This window comes from Ammospiza nelsoni, chromosome 3 (assembly GCF_027579445.1).
Source record: "Ammospiza nelsoni isolate bAmmNel1 chromosome 3, bAmmNel1.pri, whole genome shotgun sequence".
NCBI lineage: Eukaryota > Metazoa > Chordata > Aves > Passeriformes > Passerellidae > Ammospiza > Ammospiza nelsoni.
The window spans coordinates 58,190,557-58,208,323 of NC_080635.1; the positions used below are offsets into that span (position 1 = coordinate 58,190,557).

General features: G+C 42.7%; 1 protein-coding gene across 1 annotated transcript in view; it reads right to left on the reverse strand.

Moving 5' to 3' along the window:
- Positions 1-3,844: 3,844 nt before the first annotated feature.
- MYB (MYB proto-oncogene, transcription factor) overlaps positions 3,845-17,767 on the reverse strand; it is a 29,029-nt gene continuing 15,106 nt past the window's right edge. Inside the window, exons 12-17 of the mRNA XM_059467668.1 lie at positions 17,343-17,485; positions 16,574-16,688; positions 16,358-16,483; positions 15,568-15,678; positions 14,840-14,947; positions 3,845-5,284 (exon numbers count right to left, since the gene is read on the reverse strand). Of these exons, the coding sequence (XP_059323651.1) occupies positions 5,168-5,284; positions 14,840-14,947; positions 15,568-15,678; positions 16,358-16,483; positions 16,574-16,688; positions 17,343-17,485 (720 nt within the window). The 3' untranslated portion in view covers positions 3,845-5,167. The remainder of the gene's footprint in view (positions 5,285-14,839; positions 14,948-15,567; positions 15,679-16,357; positions 16,484-16,573; positions 16,689-17,342; positions 17,486-17,767) is intronic.

Below are 17,767 nucleotides of genomic sequence, written 5' to 3' on the forward strand. Positions count from 1 at the left end.
ACCCACCACTGAAAAAGTGATAGCCTCCCTGCACCTTCAGATAAGTCCTGTGCTGATGTACACGAGAGAGTTACTGAAACACGAGGGAGGCAGCGGGCAGGAAAGCACACCTGCAGGCACCCTTTCAAGGCTCTCTGGGGGCTCTCTGTGCAGGGAGGGCCACGGCAGGCTTGCAGCTGGGCTGGCAGGAACCAGGAGATGCAGAGGTGGTCGCTATGGTTAGTGTAGAAACCTGACTGGGGAGAGCTTCCTGAAACTTTCTTCTTCGCCGTCTTCGCTTCTCTGACAGATGTGTGCACAGAGCGTGTCTTGGAGCTGCGGTGATGGGCAGGGATTGAATCAAGGGGTAAAAGTTGTTTTCTCATGAAATGAAATTTCCTTGGCTGTGAGTCGAGCTAGGCTGTAAATGTGGATTTGCGCAGCCTGAGAAGTGGAGGCTGTTTTACAAAGCAATTAAAAATTCAGCAATCATTCTGATACTCAAATGGATTGGAAAAATGCCTTCTAGAAATGTCATGTATCAAGAGGGATTATAAAAAACAAAAAAAACTCAACAACCCAATCACCAATAATTTATGGAAAAATAATAGCAGAGTGGATACATTTTGCAGCTCTTGACAATGAGCTGTTTAACCACTGCCAGCTTGCAAACACAGTTGAAGGCAGAATCTGGACCTCTCTGGTATATCTTCATTATCTCACCTCCAGCAGTCACTGAGAGGAAAAAAGTCATAAACAAGTTTGTGCTGGTAGCAGGGTCTTCAGTGAAAACCGCTGAGACATCAAAGTCAAGTTCAAAGAAAAGAGGCAAACAAAGGGAACAAGTGCATTTGGTCAGGAAGCATGACTTCCTTTTGAATTAAGACATTAGACTGGAGATTGAAGGATGTGACCGGTGTCTTTCCTTGGCCACCCAGGCAGAGCTCCACCATTGCTCCTGAGCAATGTCTGCTCTCATGACTGACTCCACCCATGCTAGGAAACAAGGACACAGGCAAAATGCAGACCAGCGCCTCAAAACCATTCTTTCTCGAACTGAAATATTTTTAACATGCTCATTAAACACAGAAAAAAAATCAACTACCAAAAAAGACCCACCAAAAAACTCAAAACAAAAAATTACCAAAATGAAACAATGCACATAACCCCAACACGTTTTTAATGGATTTCTAGGAGCAAGCCTTTTGTTTTGTGCTTTGCCATCACACCTATCTCAGATCAGGGATGAGGTGGAAATACAATTAAGTGTGGCAGGAGTAAGAGAAGGTTATGATTATGATGCTCCCATCACAATGTTACAGAAACATCCTTTGCCTGTGTGCCTGCCTGTGTAGGCTTAGGGAGGGCTGATTGTCATTGACTTAGCTGGCATGGATAAGGATCAACATTACAAATACAGAGAAAAAAAACCCTGACTTTTTTGAAGGATCACTCTATGCTATGGAATATTCAGTTCCTTGCTTGCTTTCTGCTTTACTTTCAGCAAATTTATTTTGGCTCCTAACTACAAAGTCTGGCTCTTTCATTCAAGCTCTAATATTTTTTTCCTAAACCAATTCAAGCTCTGGCCCTTTTTCAGTTTAGGCTTACAGCTGTCACATGGGTCAGACCTGTGGGAGTTGAAGCCCCAGGATTCCCTGCATAGAAGGCTGAAGAATGACAGGGAATTAGCTGGGAAACACCTCACACTCAGATACTATTGTTTTTGCCCTGGCTCCTTTGCCTCTTCATTTTTAATTAATGGCACATGCTGAAATGATAATTTAAATTCCTTTCAGAAATGAAAAGAATTCCCACTGACAACATTATTAAGTTATAATTACAGAGGATGAAAAGGTTAATAGAAATTTGAGCCAAATATCTACTCTCCATTAAATGAGAACTTGACTGAACCTGCTTTCCTTTCACTTAGGTAGGTTACTCTAGGTTTGAGTGTGTCCAGGCTGGCCACACACCTGTGCAAAGGGCCACTGCTAGGACAGGCAGCCGTCACCAAGACCATTTACACAGATTTGTCTCAGGACAGCTCTTGCCTGACCGGCTCAAGATGGAATTTGCCAGAGGTGGAACTCCTCTTGGGCCTCTGAAAGATGTGCTTCAGACAGTGTGGAGAGCAGGGTCACAGAGGGACATTTGTGTGAGAAAGGTGTGTAGGAGGTGGCACTTGGCTGCAAGGGAAATGCAGCCACTATTGATGGAGGGAAAATCATCAGCTTCCTGAGTCTGGCATCCAAAGAAAGCCTCTTCCTTCACCCATGCTGGGCACACGTGCATGCAGAAACAAACTGGCCTGAACCTACTCAGTGTTCTGCATTTTCAGTGAAACGAGAAATGGGGAAAAGAAACATTTTCCTCCATATTAGCTCTAAGTGTGCCTATCAAGAAGATGATTATTGTAATAGTTATACATGTTTAAAATGGATTTTAAAGCAAGTGAAGGGTGTAGGGGAAAAAAAGCCCACTCCTTTTTGGGCACCTGCAGGCTGAGCTTCCATGGGATAATGAACTGTTTAAACTCATGCAGGATCTGTGCAGTTACCACTGGAGCTATACAAGGCAGGAGTGTTGCCTTGAAGTCCTGTTGTAAGCTGGCCTTTCTTTTCCCCTTTTTTTCTCTTTAGAAGCTGTAACACATTGTCTAAGCAGTGTGGCATGCCTCAAGGCAGGCCTGTCCCTGTTCCCGGGTCGCAGGCCGGGTCCCTCAGGCCTCTGGTGCCTTGCACAAGCGGTTTGAGGCGGCAGCCCTGGCACAGGCAGGGGCTCCCGCAGACTTCCCCTTCCCCGTGATCCCTGCCCGGTCCCGGGGTCCTGCCGCGGGGAACTGCTCAGAAACGGCCTCGGGCCGGCTCTCCTGGCCCCCAAACCACACAGGAGGGATGGATGTGAGAACACAAAGCAACGGGGAGGGGGCTGCTGCAAGCACTGCTCCCTTCTCACGCCAAAAGCACACGAGTAGGGACCTGTGCAGAGGGTGGGAAAGGCCTTTTTGCTCCTCTCCTTTTCTGTGCACTGCATGGTTTGACGGCCAGCGTGTGGCTTCAGCTGGGAGGAGTTGGCTGTGCTGGGTAAGGAGCTAAAAGGGCTGGAAGGCACCTTTGGGGGTCAGCACACACATGGCTACTCCTTCATCGTGGAGCTGAAGTCTGCTCTCATGAATATCAGTATGACTTTGAAGCACTTGCATCAACTTACATTTCTGCAATTTATTTTCAAGCTACTCAATAAAATGTTTTTTTTTTTCTGACAGGATGCCTTTTATTTGTTTGTTTGTTTTGTCAGGAATTGCTTTTATCTCTAGCCTTCCTAGGGCTGAAAGACCCTCAGGATGTCAGCTGTGTGAGGCTCTTGCAGGTCTGTCCAATTATTTGCTGTGAAGCACAATGCACCAGGGTTTCAAAGTATACTCTCACCTCTGTTTTCTTAAGACAAGCATGGAAAAAAGCCTGTTCTACAGTTACAAGAACTCCAGAATATTTTTCTCTTATTCAATTGGTTTCTGACCTGATTGTCCCTAGATGAAAAAATAAATTAGCCAGCACTGTGGGATAAGGGCAGTTTTGCACAAAAGGTGCAGTGAGTCTCCCACTGACTGAAGCTGACCTGGACTTTGGTGTCAATAGAGATGTGCTCTGAGACCACAACATGCTCAGTACTCAATGTTTTGTGCTGAGTTCCTTCCACTTCCTTAACAATCAATGAGAACCGAGGATTTTGAGGCTATAGTGTACAAAACTCTATTCCTTGCTTATCTAAGTGTGCTGGGAAAAACCTTCTTGGCTTGATTGTTGCCATTAACACCACCGCCAAAAAACTGAAGACAAACAAGATTAGGAGGCCACACAGGTTTAAGTAAAAAAAGAACACACTTTATTTATCTACAAGGCAGTACATTGTTGTATAAAAAATTAAGTGCAGATAAAGCTGCACCAAATGCTATTAAGGCAGCAAAGTCAGAGGCTGTTATAAAAACAAAAAAATAAAAAAATAAAATAAAATCAGTGTTTTGCCATATCAATAAAGATCTGATATGGCAGTACAAAGAACCATGTACTTCTAAGAACCTGATTCAGTACACAAGACCCAAGTTAGGGAACAACCAGCTAGACATGGAACAAAAGAGACAACATGAACAAGACAGTGTTCTCCCAAACATATGAAGGTGCAATGCATGCTGTTACAAACCAATGAGAAACAAAACAACACATCCACACAAATAAAAATCTCCCAAGAACAGTGTTCAAAAATATTGCTTATAAAAAAAGGGGAAAAATATAAATGATGTAAAAAAAAATTAAAACAAAAAGGTCTGAAATGCTAGTGCATAGTCAATTAGCTAACATCAACATTTGTTTTTTTCCATATAAAGCTCTACTGCTCCTTTTACACTAGCAGCATGTCTACACGCTAAGGTCTGTAGCAGCAAAACACAGTATTCATTTGGCATTTACAAAATTAAATTACTGAATAAAAATATAATTTTTCTCATAAATCTATGTTTCATACAGTAATATTTTTTAAAGCAAGCTAATTACCCACCCCCCCCCAACAGAAACACACAATGTATAATGGTCTAGAACCAAAACAGAAAGGAGTATTTCAAGAGGCATGGATGTTTGAGCATTCACGATCTTGATCAGCTTTCCCCTTTTGCACAGACAAGCGTTTGTAGTAATGCTTTTCACTTCGGTATTTTACACCAATTCATTTTGTTCAGTGATTTAAAATATATCTGTGTGAGTACCTGCTCTTTTATTATTACAAAACAAAATAAAAAATAAAAAAGAAACAAACTAAACCCCACCCCTGACTAGCACATCACCGAAGTAACAATACTGGTGTATTAAGTCTGTTTGATCTCAAAAAGTACAAGAAAAATTATCTTTATTATAAGACTGCACTTAAGATCATTAATTACCGATTCAAACTCAATACCTAATAATTTAGGCAAGTATCATTAAAAAAACACAAACTCTTAAGTTGGGTGAAATCCAACAAGAATATATATGCTGAGTGACTAAATGCACTTTGTGCTGCTCCCAACTGTTGTACCACAACAAAGATAGGCTCTTCTCCCATTCATGAAAAGTTCTCATGCAGAGGAACAGGAATTTCCCAGTGGAGGTGAAGTGTTCTCAGAACCATAATGCTTCTCTGTGCGCCGACCCTTTCACATCACCAGAGTCCGGGTGGGGAAGGTGGCCATGTATTTGCGCGCCTGATCTGGCAGAGCCATCTGATCCTCGATCTTCCCGCAGGACGCCGGCTCCCAGGTGTTGTTCAGATGCTAAATCACAAGAGAGAGAGACACACATTTAGTTTGAATGCTGTGTGATTTATCCATAGTCCCAGCCAAAGCTGGGCACGCTCACAATTAACTGTTCCACGAACAGGCAGTGGGATGTTGTCCTGTCCCGAGAAATTGAAATCTCAACACAACAGGCAAAAAAATGTCATCCTGACTTCTCAGTTAGTGACCACAGGGGCACATAGACCAGATGACCTGCAGAGGGGACAACACACGAGATCCAAACTTTCCTGCTTCTCTCTCAGCCAGTGTCTTTTCTATAATGCCATAGCTACAGCCTTGCCTTTAATCCTTTAGGAATATCTAAACGAAAACGTACTTGGCAGACCAACTTTATGGGCAACAGAGCACAGACAGGCTACAGTGCACAGTTAAAATATTCAGTGTTATGACCATGCACGAATTCCTGCTGAACCTCCAATCTAAAGATGCAGCTGCTCTGTCCTAGAGCTCCCTAAGGGGAGCTGACAAGCTCCACAGCCTGCGCAGCGCTGCCGAGGATTCCCGCGCTCCAAGCTGCTCTCACCTGTGGGCAGCGATCAGCGCCCGCCCTACGGCTCAGCTCCCCTGCCAAAGGAGGAGGGAGCGGGGCTCGACTCTCAGCAGAAACAGCTTTTTAATTATCGTGCAAGCCATTTCACTTCTTGTGGTATTTATGGAGGTTGCAGACACCATTTAGTATAATGCTAGAATGAGATAAACCTATCTGCAGAGGGCTGTGTGTGCTGTTATTTATTTACTCACTACACACGTGAGACATTTCTCATTGCCTTGAGCTATAAACAGCAATGAAATTTCAAAGCTCCTGGAATTTACCAGGATACACACTTTTATTTTTTTCTATTGAACTCTCTCACTTAGCCAGTGTGTCTGCCTTTCCACACTGAAACTTTCTGTAAGACCTGAATAAAACCTCTATTATCACACAGTTAGCTGTACAAATAGTCTACATTCCAAAAATGAACACAACTGTGCTTATCTTTCCACAAGAGGATCCCAGTACTGCAGAATACTGAGAAGGTGTATGCTCAGGATCCACCAGTAAAGACAAGTCAGGAGAAACTTTTCTCGGTTCTCTATTGCATTTGAAAAGGATCATATTTGCAGCACAATAACTACATTGCTCAAAGAGATGTCCAAAGCCTTGCCAACCTCTAGGACAGTGGATGAATCATAATTAGTGGACTGCAAACCATCTGCTAAGAGCAGAACTGTCCTGGCGTGCCCATGGCTCTTTCTGCCAACTTCTAGTTGCTAACTTTGCAAGAGGATCCTTGAATTATTCTCTGGCCTAAATGTTTACAGAATGCTCTTCTGACTGTAAACAGTGTTATCTGAGACATATGGATAATAAAAGGCTGGGCAACTATGAAATACAGATAATTTCAAGCAACATGCCCTAATCAGGGCACCAGGGCAAACACAGGGACCGAGGTTCCTGCCTTTGAGGGCTTGCAGTCTAAAAGGGACAAACCCAGTGAAACACTAAGCAAGTGTGTTAGTCCTCTGCAAACTTCTGCTGGGCTTCCCTAGACATGGCTTTCTCTTCTCTTTGTAGGGAAGCTCCAAATGCTGCCTCTTCTCCTGGATGCCATTTTGCAAGCAAAACTGCTGAACTTCAGTAGGAGTTCCCTTTCTAAGGAGAACCAGGTCAGGCCTCATATCCTTAAGTTTCTGCAGTTCTTGTGGGAAAGCTGCATTTGTGAAGTGAACAGACATGCCATACACCTCTTCTCTAGAGCTGTGTACCTTGTGCTGTGGCTCAGGCAAGGGTACATGCCAGAAAGCAGGTGTGACACACTTTCTGTATGCCACAGACCCCCATGCAACACACCACAGCTCCTTTTATGTTTTGGTTAAACAGCTTCCAGCATCACTTTTTCAAAGGCACCTACACAAGCTGGGAACCTACAACTCCCTATTGATCCTCAGTGGGACTCCGGCACCTGTGCATATTTTCCCCTGCTGTTTTAGAGGCATTTGCATGAGAAACCAAATTAATGCCTGGTATAAAGCCATTGGTTTTTCTTAGAAGTTGGATTTGTTCTGTATACCTCAAAAGCAGCTGATAGCTGCCATATATCCATAATTTCCAAGGACAGAAATATGTGTCTAACCAGTATTTCCCTGTGATCCCCCAAAGCTTCAATTCACCAGTCTAGAAATAAGAGATCAGCAGTCCCTTAAATAACTGAAAATATGTAAGGAAAAGTCCATTTGTCACAGTATGTCAATTTCTGGAAACTATAAGTAACTTCAGGCAAGGAGTGTCCCTATTTCATAAATTAGTCTTAATTGTTAGTATCTACACTGAGCTCTTTGTATTAACAGCCATGTGCTTAGTAGAAAAAAAAAAAAAATCAGTATCCTGATATCACCAACATCTCAGCAGGCTGCTACATGTCACTCCTTCCATGGAAAGCCTGGTCTTCATCTTTACCCTGCTGTCAGTGTGGCAGAAGCTGCTCAGGCAGGCAGTAACCCTCTGCCCTCCCACTGGGCTTGGCTGCCCCGGGGAGCACTGGGCAGCAGACACAGCCGGCACAGGAGAACCAGCTCCACCCCTCACTCCAGCCTGCTTGAAACAGCTTCAGCTTTCCTGTAGGGACAGAAAAGTTTTCATCCATGTGTTCTTTTCCCCAGAAAATTACACTATTTACACTTTTTCCCCCCCTCCCTATTGTGACAAACTTATAAAAAGAGGCTGACTTTGCATCTTATTGATGACGGTGAGAGGTCTGCTCCAGTGCAGAAAGCAGCATTGGACCCAAAGGAGTGTGTTTTCTGATGCAGCATATTTACTAACACAGCTTTCCATTGTACCCTTGGGGAGCTCAGATAACATTTAAGTGGGTATTTTTAATAAACATTTTCTGTCTGAAGCCCTGACTCTCATCAGCCAACACAAAACAAAGCACAATGCCTGTGCCTTGCCAGCCCTGCAGTGCAGTGCCAGAGGCACGTGTGAAAGTCATCCTGATGGGAGCAGTTTTCCTTCCCTCCCTGGCAGGGAGTGCTGGGTCCTACAACCCAGGCAGAGTGCCTTGCAGGGCCTGGTCACACACAGCTCTGGGATCTCCTTGGAAAAATGGTAAAAAGGGCAAAAAGGGATCCCACAATGCCTCATTCCCCACCAGCGTGGCAGCAAGTACTGACAGGGCTCTGTCACAGCACAGTGGCAGTGCCCCACAGACAGCAGTGCCCAACAAATCTATCAGAAGGAAAGAGACCCAAGGCAGAAGGCTACAGGCATGCAGGAAAACAGCACAGAAACCCCAGCCAGAACACTCCTGTTGCAGAATGCTCATTGCATCCGCTTGACCACATTTACAGGTCTAACTCTGCAAACCAATGGATGAAACAAGATCTTTTTAACAAGAAGCCAGAAGGCCTGACCCATACCTCACCAAAATTAATCCAGTGGATTCATCCAGCCTAAATTCAGTCATCTAAGAGTAGGGTGTTCATTTTGGCACCTAAATTCCTAGCCAGTGGGAAGCGAAAGTAATTTCCAGAGTAAATTCTTTCCACATACACAATTTTTTCATTGCCTCACAGGGTAGGAGACCAATCTTCATTTTGCTGTCAATTAAAAGAGTTTAAACCTTTTCAGCCAGTACTTCCACTGTATTTTTCTCTTCCAAACACAGCAGTCTCTCTAAGTTAAATCACGAAGTGGAGGGGGAGAAGAAAGTATAGTACTATGAGTTCCCATAGGATTAAATTACAGATCCATGGTACAATTCCAGCTATGTCATTCTCCCTGTCCCTTTTCTTTTTCTCTCTTTCTCTATTTTTTTTAACCTTAATAATCCTACCAGTACATCCTTCTCCTGGCAGCAAAACTACATTATTTATCCTGTAATATGCCTTCAGCTGCCCTCAGGCAAATGTGAACTGTAAACAAACTGTCAAAGCTGTAACTGGGATATCCAGTTAAAGCACTTTAAATAAAAAACTTGGACCATCTAGAGAAAACAGACCAGAGTAAGGGAAGAAAACAATATGGAAAGGTGCTTTTCTAACAGAACTAGTCCTTCTGCTCTTGTAGCCCAGACTGCCTTTTCATGTGCTGTCTCTATAGCTTAAGAAAGCTCCTGTGTTACAACACCTTTTGTGTTAGAAGCCAATGCCAAAACCAAACACTGCTGCAGTCCTGCAGTGCCGAGCTCCCAACCTGATGAAAGTCTAGTAGAAATCCTTGGGCAAAGAACTGTGTTAGAAGACAGATTTTACATCTCTGCTCTGCTGGCAGATAGCTTCAGGAACTCCAGCAAAGCTAGTGGTGTTACAAACACCACCACTAATTTAGCCAAGCATTGCTGGTATTTAAAAATAATTTTTAAAAAGCTAGTGTATTTAAAATATTTTAAATGCTCAGACTACTAGGTCTCTTATCATGTTTCCCTGCTGCAAAAAGCTGTATTTCTTGCCAGCTTTCCCTTAGATTACATGGTACAGATTGTCTGCAGAATGTGCCACTGAAAAGGCTTGCAACAGAAATGCAGCACTCCTGAAACAGTAAAACGATGCACTAAACAAAATCATCTCCTAGCAGAATACAATAGACAGCATATGAATAACATGGCTTTCTATTCTGTAAGGATGCAGAACTGGCAGGACAGTAAAGACTAATTAAAAACTAAAGTGACCATAAATTACTTTTTAATCTCATTTGACAAAGACAGACCACTATTTCTACCCCTGCTGCTGGCTTTCCTCTGGGGCACAGGACAGACTTCTCCTAAACTCTGGGGCTTTCTGAGCAACTTAGAAATACAGCTTGCTAAATGTGAAAGAATAAGATGGTCCAGCTTTTCAGCTTCTTTTATAAGCATGATACCGGAGTTAGAAAGAGCTATTTGATGGCATTTAACCCTGAAGGTCTTGCTCAGGTAAAACTCCTGCTGAAGACGTATGAGCTTTCCAAGTAAGATGAATGGACAAGATATGGAAGTGGACTAAGCATCTGCAACTCATGCTCTTCTCCTCTCCAGTAATCTTTTCTTTTTTTCCCCCCACAGATCAGAATACATTGCTGCTATGTGAGTAATAGTTAAGTTGTCACTTAACTGAGAGACCATCACCAGCCCAGGGCAGCTGTAACTTCCAATCTGTTTGCAACCCAAATTCTGCTGACCTGGGAGGAAAACCTGCAATGACTGGCCTGTAACTTTGAACCTTCTCTGGCTCCCTCAGCCGTGGCAAGCGTATCTCCTTCCTGTGCACATCACTCATGGGGACAGAAGGGGCAGCACCAGTGAGAGAAACCTGTGGGACTACCTTCCCCTGCTGTGCAAATCTCAAACACAGTGTGCTTCCCCCTCTCCCTTCATTAAACAAAGAAAAATATGAGATTTCAGGACCTTCCTCCCCCAAAAAGCCATGGAGGAGAAACAGAGAAAGCCTGCTGTTGCAGGAGACCATGCTGCCTTCCTGGCCATTTTGTCTCACAACCAGCTGCAAATAAAACAACATTTCACTTTTTTAACTGAGAAAGTTAAGCTTCATGACAGCTCCAACACTTGAAAAAAGGTAAACCAAGTAACTGTTTTAAAATCCTTTAAACTTACTCTTTGAAGAAAATGGCTACATAAACCGCTGAAAGTCAGGAAATTCGAGCTGAAATGTGTCAGTCTGTGGTTAAAAAAATGGAAAGTGACAGGAGCTAGGGGTTGAAGAACATTCTCTTTAGCTTGCAGGGCTTCTACCTCGTGTTGTTTCCTTTGTTACTGGGGGAAGAAGATATCAAAGCAGTGCTATTTTCTTAAAAGGCTCCATTTCATGGTGTCTTTTGATAGCCTGCAGGGTTAGGTGGAAGGTCTGTGATTTAGCCTACTTTTCTATCTGTTAAAATGTCTATGTTAGGATAGTTTGATTTATGTACCGCTACTGCTACGGAACATAATGTGAAATAAAATTTAACTTTTACATAGGAAGGGCCAGAAACAGAGAGGTTTTTATGTAACCTCTTACAAGGCAAAATTCAAGCACATGCTCAGTACAGATCATCTTTTTGTCTTGGTATTGGAGTATGTTATCCCAAAACCTTAACCCTTGGAAAAGCTGCTGGTGAGACCAAAATCTCCCTGACATGCAGCTAAGTGACAAAAATATAGGGTGCAAAAATACAGGTTTTAACTAACCCCAGGCATGCAAAGCAGAAATATTTGGGATCCATGCAACGGAGAGCAAGTCTACCCCAAGGCAACATGTGGGTTTGGTGAGACATTCCTGTTGCTGCCAGTCTGATAATGCACAACCATGAGATTTGTCTTCTAGGACAGAAGAGCTGGCTGATCCTCCACACCTTACCAGGAAGACCTTACACAAAACTGCCTTTACATCCAATGTCTTGGGGAGATCTAACAAGGGATTGAATGAGGATAAAGCCCAAACTCTTCTTGGGTCTATGGAGCCTTCTCCTCCCTTTGCTCTATACAACACTGACAGCACCAAACTCCAGTGAGTTTGGAGCTACCTGATCTCACATGCCAAATGATGCAACATGCTGTTCCTGCTAAGTGATGGTGAATCATATGGTGCTATCTGATATGGTCATCAGCTGCTATTTACTAAATGGCATATGATCAGTCATGTACCCAAATGCAGTAAAAAATATCATTAGAGATGTGTTTGAACATTTGCTACTCTTGCCTTTGGAGTTTAACAGCAAAGCAGTAAGTAATCAAGGATTTTGATCAGTTATAGCCAAATATCTTTGGGTAAATGTAGTGCAAATTATTAAAGCAATGGAAAACTGTGGGCTGGTAAATATACTGCCTCCCTCTTTTCTAAGTTCAAATTTAAAAGAAAATGGAATTTTAGGAACCAAGCATATTAAAAAAAACCCCTAAGTTTAGTGCTGTCTTTGTTTCTCTCTTCCCTTTCCATGCACAGATCCCAAGGCACAGAGATTGCTGTAATTCTTTCTTGGACTGAAGTCAATGAGAATTTGCCTAAGTAAGAATAGTTGGATCAGGCCCAAAATATTAACTGCAGCAATGTCAACATATGCAGACACAATTAAATTTCATCCACATGAGTTCCCTCATGCTTAATGTCTACTTTCATGGGATCAGTGGATTTAGTCCAGTTATTTGTGTCCATGCATGTGTTCAGGTAGGAGGGTGAGATACCAAACTCTAAACCAGGAAGGGTAGAAAGCATAGGACAATAATGTGATAAACTCTGGTCATGGACAGAAAGCAAACAGTAAAAACAACAACAAGCACAAAGGCAAACTTTTTCCATAGCTTTGCACCCTTTAGACATGCCATGCCCAAGGCACATGAGCCCATTTACACTGGGGTGGAGGAGGGGAAGCATCAGGGACAGGGCAGCAGCAGTTTATGGTGTGAAGCAGAGCCAGACTACACATCCCTTCAGAGCTGCACACAGCCACACTGTTCCCCTCTGACATGAAGCCAAGCAGCTTTACCATTCCTTTTAACCACCACACCAAGTCCCAACCAGAGAGTGCAGCCATTGGCAGAAAATACTGCATTGTTAGAAAAAGTCTGCATTTCATTCTGAAAAAGCTGTCTGTGCCATCATCACAGAAACCCCAAGCCTCATTCTTCATTTAAGATTACATTTCAGCTGAAAAGCTCAATGTTCCACCAGCAGAGAGAACAATTTTACCTTCATACTAGTACACCAAGAAGCTGCCTACTAACTATTCATTTTGGGGCTTTTTACAACTACTTTTTCTTTCAGTTCAACACACTTTCAACACTGAGAGGAGTTGGGAAGTTCTTTTTAACTCAGTTCCTACTTAAGAAAAGGTCCTCTTTATCCAAACAATGAGCATACCTGACTTTTAACATGGTTTTCCTAAGCAAGGACTGAAGAATTGAATCCAGAATGATCCACAAATTGACTCATGTAAACTTCCTGAACAAAATCAGCATGAGTGAGGACAGAAGGTTAAACAAGCCCTTTCGTTTATAGCAGCTTGTAAAGAAAATATTTTTAGATAGCAGGAAACATAACACCGGTACACCAAAGATCAAAAGATCCTATTTTACAGACCTCTCAGATCCTTCTCTTTTATTACAGACAGAGTGCAGGCAACTACCACTAACAGGACAACACACAGCCCATGCTGTTAGCTACTTGAAAATCTTGTCCTAAATATATGAAGGAGCCAGAGTTTGGCTGTTGGGACAGAGCAGGGCTGAGCTCTTGGGGACCAGCAGCCTCCTCCCACACACCCACCAGGGAGCTCCAGCAAAGCTGGAGACCCAGGCTCCTTTGCCACGAGGTGGATCTGAATTCAGCCCCTATATACTGCCCTAGATCAGGGGCAGTGGACCTGCAAACCCTTCTCTTGGCTGTCTACCACAGTGCAGCCAAGAAACACAGCTCATGAGGGACCAGCAGATAAACAATATTGAGAGTGAGTCTTTGGCCCCTACAGATGTCCCCACGCCAAGGGGAGTCCTAGTCCCTGCTCTCCAAAGCTGTTTCTCATCAAATGATTCTGCAGCACAAAATACAAGCCTACTCCATGGCAAACTGTGCCAAATGGGGATGTGTAAAATTTTACTATCTCCTTTTTTAATGCCTGGCTAGAAATGCCTAATCAAAACCAGCCTTTACTCATTCCTTCCTACTGTAAATAAGCCTTAATGTAAATTCTGGAAAGAGGGAGGAAAGAAAGGATTAGCCACATGGACTATCTGTCTGAAAGTCAGGAACTATGGAGTTACAATTTCCTTCCTGACAGTGACTCACCCTGGGGAATGAGACGCTTTCCTTTATTTCTTCCATGTGGAGATGGGCTACAAAATCACTTAGTCATCTATCTTGGAAATACAGAAATTATGTTTTGTTTTCTGAATGACTTGCTGTGGGTTTCACCTAAAGTACACAAGAGCTGCCAAACTGGCTGCTGATGACTTTGGTGGGCTTTAGATCAGCCCCTGTGCAGCAGCTCTGTTTTAAAGTACAGCAAATGTCTGTGTTTGGTAACACTTGGCAAAAGCACAGACACACAAACCCCAGCCTCACATGTGACTTACATTACAACAATTACACATTTAGCCCTCACTGGGGAAAGGCCATCCTGGTGCTGGGCTGAATGGGCAGCACTGGCCACACCTGTGCCAGCCAGGCAGCGCTGGAACCTCTCCTCTCACCCCAAGGACAGTCACAAGCTCTGGCCACCACACCACACTACTCAAATCTCCAAAACAGCAGTGCCACCTACAAGAAGCCTATAGAAAAAAACAAAACCCTTTGGTCCATGTTAATTCTCAGTCCTATCAATTCCACACTGCGCCCAGCTGAGTTACAACACCCCACACACAGGGCTGGGCCCTGTTTAGCTTCCTGGCTCTGTTGCAGCCACTGTGCCCTCCTGCTCCACAGGCAAAGGGAGACCCTCAGCCACATTCATCTGAACATTTCATTCTTCCATACCCAAAATCAGCCTGTTAAAAAGATATATATATATATATATATATATATATATATATATATGGATTCATATGTGTATATTTTAATATACTTTTATCAAAGAATAATTACCTGTAAAGGACTAGCTAGTGGCCTGTTTCTAGGTACTGCAACTGTTTTGTGAAAACTGTCATCATCTTCAGACACAGGCATCTTTAAAATGGAACTGGTAAGAAGATTCTGAACAGAAAAAGAAAAAAGAAAAAGGTTTTCAGCAACTCATGAGAACAAGCTGAATTGGAATGTATTGTAAGCAAACTCAGGCTGAGTGCAGAAGTTGCTACACTGGGCACAGATGAGGAGCAGACCTCAGCCTGGTGTCCCTGGGACTTGGCTTTGCAGGAGCATTGCCCTGTGCAGAGGTCTTCCACCCAGTGAAAATCCAAGTTCAAGAGTAAGAGTAACACTGAATAGTCCATAAGCCCTGGCAATGCAAAGGGAACTGTGCTCCTGCAAGGTCTCCTTTGCAAAAACCAAGAGAGATTGTCTCTCTCTCTTTTGCCAGTTTTTAATTCCATGATCTAGTAATTTCTGCACACAGGTGCAGGCATCCTCCAAGTGCATGCTCTCCAAAGTCTGTGGGCTGCAAAATGACTGCAACTTCTGAAACCTTCTATAGGCATCAGAGTGGTAATAAAGACTAGCATTTTGCTTTTTATGCTTAGTACAAGAAAATGACATAGAAATAAGGAATAAAGCCTACTTGTGAAGAAAATCAGAAAAAATATTCTCTTTCAATTGCATTTAAGAATCGAACAGGGATGTAAAACAAAGGATCCTTTGATAGTGTGAAAACTTACTGGCACATCTTCCATAGCAGACCCAGGTGTAAAGAGCTGAGTGTTCAGGTTTTCTCCTTCCCAGTGATTTGAGCAAAAAAAATTTCCAGCTTTATCTGTTGGGGACTCCACCTGAAAGCAGAAAAGGCATGATTCAACCACCACATAACTGACCAGGAGATTTCTGTCAGTTGCTTAACAAATTGAACAAATATTCTTCACAGAAGTGCATAATACATGTTTACAGAAACATCTTTCACAGCAGCCTTGCTCTTTGCAGAAGAAAAAAGTTCAAGGTTCTCCAAAAAAAAATCCCCATCTAATAAAACTTTGAATACTTGCACTCAGTGCTCTGTCAGTATTCAGGAGTTTAATCCCCTAGAAAGGTTTGAGAATAAATGTATTTTTAGAACTTTAGTGACAAAGTAATATAATGCAATGTCCTCAAATGTTCAGGTTTCTAAGTCACTCCATGGAGCTTGGTCCCCATGGGGTTCTTCTATACTTTTCACCAATATTTGAAAGATTCAATCCAAATTCATGTCTAATTTTTCTTTTCTTTTTAAGTTTCAAACGAAAACTGCATTAGAACGGCCCAAGCAAACCCCTGCTGAAAACAGCAGAAAGACTTCTATGGAAATCAATGGGAGATGAATTAGACATGCCTAGTGTACTATATGGAACCGACACTAAGATCTTGGGGCTCACATGAAAGAAAAACAGACACAGCTATTTAATAGAAAAGGCATTGCTATAAGTTTCTCAGCAAAGAGTTCTGAATTAAATTGCCTCAGGTAAGTTTGAGATTTACCTCTTGTTTGATTTTCTTCAGCAAAGGGGGTCCACTTTCATGTAGCCCAGCCACTATTGCAGATTCCTCCGACTCCTGCTTGATAACATCCTGCAGATCTTCTACAAGATGAGTTGGAGTTTGAGGCTGAAAGAAAGAAAGAAACATTATATCCAAGTCCCAGAACATCCCTCTGCACTAATATCAAAGCAACTTTTATCATTGTTTCCTTCTTACCAGCATCTTCAAAGGACCGTATTTGATTTCCTGAGCTGCAAGTGCGTTTTTGAATGGAGTGGGTGTTCTTGGAGAGCTTTCTAATATCGACCTCTTGATTGCTGGAGTCCTGAAACTTTAAAAAGAAGGAGAGGAACTTTAAAGGAAGATGCTTGGAAATACTAGCTCTTTACAGAAATGCATGCATACAGGCAGTATTGTTGTAAGACTTTGGAAAATATTCCCCTATCATTCTGTAATCCATTTTGCTTTTACAGCAGAACATCTCTTTGACTTCTTTGGAAAATATTTCCCTATCATCCTGTAATTCATTTTGCTTTTACAGCAGAACATCTCTTTATTTTAAAAACTGGTGAACGTATATGCATGGCTTAATAACCTACCTCAATAGTAATAAAACAGAACTTTTACTCCCAACTAAGAAAAATCTGAATGTGTGAGCAAACAACTCTGCAAGAAGCACAGAATCATAGAATGGTTCAGGATAGAACAGTCCTTAAAGATCAGCTAGTTCCAAACACCCTGCCACAGCCAGGCACACCTTCCATGAGATCAAGTTACCCAGGGCTTCATCCATGGATAGGCCATTCACTTTTCTGGCCAGCCTGCTCCAGTGCCTCACCACCCTCTCAGTGAAGAACTCTTTCCCTGTATCTAACCTAAACCCACCCTCTTACAGCCCAAAGCATACAAAGCTGACCCAGCACTTTGGTTCCACACAGATGTGAAGATGTGGCCCCTTGGGAGTTCAATAAGACAAGAGACTTACACATGGTTTTCCTTCTGAGCTTTGAAAGCCTGGTCCCTGTGGAACGGGGAGGTAACTGCCATCTTATGGCCGCACACCGGCGTGGAGGTAAGTGCAGGGTTCTCCAGGTTCAAATTTTCGTGAGTGGATGAGGTGTTTAGGAACTGCACGAGTTGAAGAAAGAAAAAATTAACAGGAACATCCAGATTACATGGCTGACCTCTTAAGCTGACGTTATTCAACAAAAGAAAAATAAATTATTTTCTTGTGATTGACACAACTCAGTTTCCTGACCCTATGATACGAGTAGGGGTATGTGGGTTACCTGACTACATTATGAAAAAATACTCAATGGTTTGGCTCAGGAAGCTTGAGAGGGAAATTCTAAAGGAAATGACAGTTCCAATGAGAAAAACCTTCCACCACTTTCAGAGCCTGATTTGGAT